The sequence below is a fragment of the Buceros rhinoceros genome, unplaced genomic scaffold (genome assembly GCF_000710305.1).
Source record: "Buceros rhinoceros silvestris isolate BGI_N320 unplaced genomic scaffold, ASM71030v1 scaffold18225, whole genome shotgun sequence".
In the NCBI taxonomy this organism is placed as follows: Eukaryota; Metazoa; Chordata; class Aves; order Bucerotiformes; family Bucerotidae; genus Buceros; species Buceros rhinoceros.
In genome coordinates, this window is record NW_010412485.1 from 34,013 (window position 1) to 40,950 (window position 6,938).

The 6,938-nt window shown below is 37.3% G+C and overlaps 1 protein-coding gene across 1 annotated transcript in view; it reads left to right on the plus strand.

Annotated features, from left to right (window-relative positions):
• Positions 1–6,620, plus strand: part of APOB (apolipoprotein B) — a 37,498-nt gene extending 30,878 nt beyond the window's left edge. The window contains exons 28-31 of the mRNA XM_010136421.1: positions 1–1,439; positions 2,256–2,370; positions 3,124–3,307; positions 4,410–6,620. Coding sequence (XP_010134723.1) covers positions 1–1,439; positions 2,256–2,370; positions 3,124–3,307; positions 4,410–6,236 — 3,565 coding nt within the window. The 3' untranslated portion in view covers positions 6,237–6,620. The remainder of the gene's footprint in view (positions 1,440–2,255; positions 2,371–3,123; positions 3,308–4,409) is intronic.
• Positions 6,621–6,938: the final 318 nt, after the last annotated feature.

Consider the following 6,938-nt stretch of genomic DNA (forward strand, 5'->3'; position numbering starts at 1 on the left):
TCTTTCCTCAGGGCTAGAATTAATGTATGATTTTAATACTCCTCAATATGCCACCAGCGCTAAGGGAGGAATTGCTCACAAATTTGCTTTAGAGAGCCTTACATCTTACACATCAGTAGAAACATCTATGAATGGGGATATTAAAGGAGTAATTTTCAATGGACATGCATTTTCTGGAAGTCTAGACCATGAGGCAAACACCTATCTGAATGCTAATGGAGCTCGGTCATCTCTTAAGCTTGAGGCCCACTCCAAAGCAGATGGACTCTGGAACAGTGAAATGAAAGAAAAACTTGCAGTTGAAGCATCTACCCGTCATGTGTATGCAGTCTGGGAGCACAATGGGAAGAACTATGCACGGTATACACCTATTTTCACGACAACAGGGACTCAGAGATGCAAAGCAACCTTAGAGCTTGTTCCTTGGGCTATATCAGCAGACCTTCAGATTCAAGCCTCTCAGCCAAATTCCTTCTTAGACACAGCTTCAGTTAATCAAGTTGTCATAGTGAAAATCAGTACTGCAAACCAGAAAGTTGGCTGGAAGGGTGAAGGCCAAATTCAGTCGTTATCTCTCAGTCATGACATGCAGTTATCAAATGAAAAATCAAAGGCAAAATTTGATATTTCTGGATCTTTGGAAGGATATGTGGACTTCCTCAAAAACATAAAATGTCCCATTTCTGAGAAGAGCTTATGGGATATCTTGAAGTTGGATGTCACTACCAGTGCTGACAGAAGACAGTACTTAAATGGTTCAGCATCCCTCGTGTACACAAAGAGTGATGACAGTTACTTTTTCCCCATACCTGTGAATAAGCTGACTGATGGCTTCACTTTCAGCATTCCTGAGGTACACCTAAAGCCTCCAAGCCCTGTTCTCAGCACTCCAGAGTTCAGCATTCCTTTCACCACCCTCCAGGTCCCATCATACACCATTGACTTGCGCAACATAAAAATTCCACAGACACTAAGCACAATGCCGTTTGATGTCAATTTACCCGCACTGCCAAAACTAAAATTCCCCAAGGTGGATGTAGGAGCCAATTATATTACACTGGAAGAATACAAAATACCCTATTTTGAGGTGACAATACCTGAATACCAAATAACCGTGTCTCAATTCACTCTTCCAAAGAGTATTTCTCTTCGCAATTTCCATGTAGATCTGGATGAAGTAGCTAATAAGATTGCAGATTTTGAGCTGCCTACAATTACAATTCCAGAACAGAAAATTGAGATACCCCCTCTCAAAATATCCTTGCCTGCTGGAATTTACATCCCATCATTTGGTGCCCTGACCGGATCTTTCAAAGTTGCTTCCCCTTTGTACAACGTCACCTGGAGAACAGACTTAACAAACAAGAAGGACTCTTTCGAACATTCTATTGACTCTACTTGCAGCTCAACATTGCAATTCCTGGAGTATGACTTGAATGGTAAGACCTTAAAATTCTATATGCTGCCATTTTGGGGGAAATACTATATACTGGGTTTTTTCAGATCTTTTTTTTCCCCAAAAGACTTTGCATATTACGGTGTTTCTGTCTATTTAGCATTGACATTAGAATATATTACTTTCATCACTAGCAGCATTTTTTCATAAATTATTATCAGTCGTCTCAGTCACCTAGAAGGCTAATAAATGTGTGTGTGTATATATATATAAAATGGCATATTGTGCAAAAAAAAAGGAAGATATATCTTTCTGTGTAACAGCCTCTTGCTTTAAATTGTGAAAAATGTAACATTCTCCCATTATTTACGATAACGCATGTAAAGGAGAGAAAGGGGGCTGACTTCTTATGTGATTCTGTTTAGATGAAGAAAATACCCATCTTTTTCATTAGGAACTAAGCGTATTTGATTTCAAAAATTGTTTAAACTCAGAGAACTCTGAATTCCCATATAGCATTGAGTTCTAGACTTTATAGTAATACTCAAAATATATATCAGAATAAAATTCTACATTCTCAAGAAATTAGGATCCTTGTTTATGATCTGCATGAATGCAAAATGTTATAGCCATGTTGTTCTAAATATGCAGAAAAATTGAATTTTAAAATATTGCAGTTGAACAAAATATTTTAGTATCTATTTATTTGGGGCATTATGGTCATTTGGTTCCTTGGTGCATAATTTTACATACTACTGAAGCACCGCACAACTGACCGTGAAACATACAACTGGATATGTATCTTGTATTGTTTGCTGGCAAGTTCTGGAAATACAGACATCCGAAATCTTTTTCACAGTTGTCTCGAACTACAAATATGAAGAAGGTGTATTTGTTGTGAAGACAACTGGCAGCTTCTCACATCGTGACATGAGCGCAAACTACAAGGAAGATCTTACTATTTCAGGAATAAGGTAAAGATTTGCTCTAATAATATAATTCATAATAGACAAAATCGCCACTGATGTATTGTTGCTTTGATCTCTGATGCCCTAGAGTGCTTTGCTGTGATTTGTAAGAACCTATGTAGCTACCCTGTCATTACTGGCTGTATGGTTTTCCCTCTTGAGGTAGCTAGCTGGACAGATGTTCCCTCTAAGCACGTCTATGATAGCTTTTCTAAGCAGCCCTATTTCAGAAAACAGGTGAGATATAAACACAGTATTTTATAATCAGAGCAGATCTAGATCTGACCATCAACGCAGTTGTGGGTTTTTTCTTCGCTAGATCCTTCTGTCACCACTAGGAATTACAGAGTTGGCCTTCTAACTTCCTGTTTTGATCTGCAAGTCTCATGTTGATATATCCAAATACTGTCTACATTTGTGTTGGTGCAAATAATTGCAGTCAGCTTTTAGAAGTCAATAGAAATCTGACAGAGGTACAGCTACACGTTTTGCTCTACTGCCCTAATTTAACGAAAATTCTCATCAGAGCTCAATATAGTTCTACCTAAAACAGGAAAATTGAAGTGACATGAAGTTTTGAATGTTAGGCTAAATCCTAAGTAACGTGGATAGTTAAAGCCAACATTTTATTTTGATGACAAATGCATTGTTTACATACGTACATATACATATATAATAATGGCTGGTATTGTATTTAGACATACACTGGGCTTGTGCTTTGTGCATTCCTTCATAGCTGTGTATTTGCTGTCGTTGCAGAGTCATGGAGAACATTGCATCGCTAGACATCATCAGCCCAACTTTTACAGACATTCATATGCGTTATCAAGAGACTGACAAGAGCTTATCTGGCTCGGTATCTTCACCCTCTGCTGGGACCTTGGGCTACGTCATTGAAATAGACACTGACATTCTCACAGCGAAAGTTTACTACCGCACTCGGGTAAGCTTGATATGAGCAATAAAAAGCAAAAAGGCTGGGTGTGGTCAGAGAGAATTTCCCTTTAAAAGTTTCGGTCAAGACATAAATTAACCACCCTTTGTCCAAAGAAAATGTGCATTGTCAGTAAAGTTTTTGTTTCCTACACTGTCCTTTCCAATACTAAAATTAGCATCTGTGTGAATAGGCTGTTTCAGCTCCTCCACTCAGTTAGTTTTGCCCTTTCCTGTGATCAAGATGATGCAGTCATTGAAAGTAAATAAAGTACAAAGCCAGTTTTAGATAAGACACCCATTAGGTTTAATGTATACCCGTCAAGCTACAGAAGTGGCCATTTTAGGAATCAGGCCACTGGAAGAGGTCAGACCATCTGTAGACTGTCTTGTAAAATCCAGTAATATATCACAGTACACTATGAGTATTAAAAATCTTACTAGATTGACTAACAATACATGTTCTTATTATTGGCATACTATAACAATTTCAAACTTCAAATCTTATCTTCCAAAATGATATACTAATTTAGGAATCACAGGCAACTCATAATTCACTATTTACTACTGAAAACTGGAAAATTTGTTTGTGTAAATAAGTTCTCATTCAACAATCTTTAATTATGCTGAGTAACTCTCTAAATTGTCTCATGGATTTAAATCATTACAAAATGAAATCCTCTAATATTTGCATATGAAGGAAATGCATTTTGAATTCACTTTAAATAATTTCAAGAATGAGCAGAAGACTCACTTTCCCAAGTAATTCACATCCCTTGTGAGATAGGCATTTAATGATAGGCGTTTAATATAAAGGAAGAAAAAAATCTTATTTGCAAATTTAAAAAAAGATCAGAATAAGTTATGTTCTGGTCTTGCTGTTTGGAGAGGCACAAAGTAGCTTGATACAACATAATTTCTTCCAAAATAACCTTTTGAGACGAGAGCAAACATGCAGTAGACAAAAAGAAAAAAAAGAGTTGTAGTGTATTTGTCCTAATATATAATAAAGTTAAAGATGTAAAATGAGGATGTTGACATATGCTCATAAATAATATCAGATTTGTTTCGTATACGATCTACCTTTTTCTTATCCTGTTCTATACTTTTAGTCTGCTCCTCAGAAGGACATTGACATACTAAAAAGTGAGATATCCTTCAAGAAACCTGACCTGATCCAAATGAAATTCAACTGGAAAGAGGATGCCGCCAAAGATTTGCTGTTGTCTCTAAAAGAAAAAGTACCTAAAATGTCGAACGCAGTCTATAGATGCATTAATCGGTATCATAAGGAGCATATGGGACTGGAAATTAGTGCTGCCACCTTAAAGATGAAAAATATCATGCAGAATAATGCCGACAAGGCGTACACGTTTGCCGTAAAACAAATAGATCAAATAGATGCTCAGCTCCGCGCAGCTGCCAGTGAGGCCTCTGGCAAGTACCAGGAGATGAAGGTCAAAGCTAAACACCTATATCAAAAAGCAGCAGATCAAGCTGGACAGTTTGACTATCAAAGAATAAAAGTAAAGGTTTTGGATGCTACAATTGACATAATAGAGGAGTATCACAAGAGAATAAAACACCTCATTGACTCAGCCATTGAATTCCTGAAGACCACAAAATTCCAGGTCCCTGGGCTGTCTGAAAAGTACACTGGTGAAGAAATATACCTTATGACTACAGAGAAGGTAGCAAAAAATGCTGACTTATGCCTTTCAAAACTTCAGGAGTACTTTGATGCCTTGATTGCGGCTATCAATGAGCTGGAAATCAGAGTTCCTGCTTCTGAAACAATTCTTAGAGGTCGTAACGTACTTGATCAAATTAAAGAAATGCTGAAACATCTGCAGGAAAAAGTGAGGAAGACATTTGCTGCTCTTCAGGAAGCTGACTTCGCAATCAGGCTCAAGCAACTGAAACAAGTAGTGCAACAAGTCTTTCAGAAGGTAGAAGAGATGGTTAGAAGCTTGCAATCTAAAAATTTTGAAGACATCAAAGTCCAAACACAACAGCTATACAAAAATGTAATGGCTTCAGACTATGCGCAGAAACTGAGATCCTTGGCAGAAGATGTTCAAAAATACATTTCTCAGTTTAAAGATTTTAGCCAGAAGGTGTTTCAGGACCTTTCAGAAAAGCTGCACCAGCTGCTCCTTTATGTAAAGGCATTACGGGAGGAATATTTTGATCCAACTACACTTGGGTGGTCAGTGAAATACTATGAGGTGGAAGAGAAGGTTCTAGAGTGGCTGAAGATTCTAATAGATACACTAGTGAATTGGCACAAGAAGAATGTTGGAGATCTTGCTGACTCACTCTCAGGCCTGACAGAACAAGTAAGAGAATTGGTGGAAAAATACAGCCAGGAATATTATGACCTTATAACTGATGTTGAAGGAAAAGGAAAGCAGAAGGTCATGGAGCTCTCATCTGCTGCTCAGAAAAAAATCCAATATTGGTCTGCAGCAGCTAAGCGGAAAATCGATGAACATAGAAATCAAGTCAAAGAAAAACTCCAGAAGATCTATGGGCAGGTTAGTCATTCCCAAGAAAAGCTGATCAGTGAGGCCAAAAGGTTAATTGATCTAACTATAGAAAATTACACTGCATTCCTTCAATATATCTCAGAGCTGCTTCGTTGGTTTGAGCAAGTAACAGCTGAGAGCATAAAGCCATATATAGCTGTTCGCCGAGGAGAGCTTAGAATAGATGTGCCCAAGCCATTTGACTGGCAGTCCATTTACCAAATGCCCCAAAAAAGCAGAGAGGCGCTCAGAAAAAAAGTGGAACTAACACGCACACTGGTTCAGCAAGGCATTGAGCAAGGCTCCAGGAAATGGGAAGAAATGCAAAGATTCATTGATGAACAACTTGCCACTGAGCAACTGAGTCTTCAGCAAATTATGGAAAAGATACAGCAGCACATGAATACCTGATTGGACATGCGGAAGAGGAGAAGGAATAAGTTTGTACCACAATGTATTTAAAAATAACATCAATTGGCATACTGGAGCTTCAGGTAGATACTGTTTGAATTTGAATTTGTAAATGAAAACTGAATAATCTACACTAGGTTGTTTTAATAAGCTTAATAAGCCAATAAATGAGTTCTTTATTACATTATTGTGTCATTCATTACAGCTACTTTTACTTGGGCCGTAGGGCTTAATCCAACAATTGCCAAGGTCAATGGGAAGTCTTTGCTTTGATTTCACTGTATGTTGGATCAAGCCAATAATGTGCAATACAAGTTGTAAATAGTCACAAAAGCTATGGAAAACATAGAATAAACAGGTTTTAAGATAAAGGTCACATGCATAAGCCAGTTAAAGAATGACTTGGAAACGCATCTATTTTCCAGCATAGAAATACCTTCATAGATAAGTTTGGGAGGAAAATAAAAGAGGAAAAGAGCATGTACAAAAATATGAAGAAACATAATTCGTGAATTCTGGAAATAGCATCAAAAAATGAAAAATAACATAGAAATATAAACTTATGTAGAAATCCGACTCCTGGAAGTCTGCGGATAATAATACCAATGTTCTGTTAAGAAAAATAAAATGTATGCATATATCAGTTTTCAGAAAACTATGCCAAGAATTTTAGATGGGTTTTCTTTCTACTGGCTAATTTAT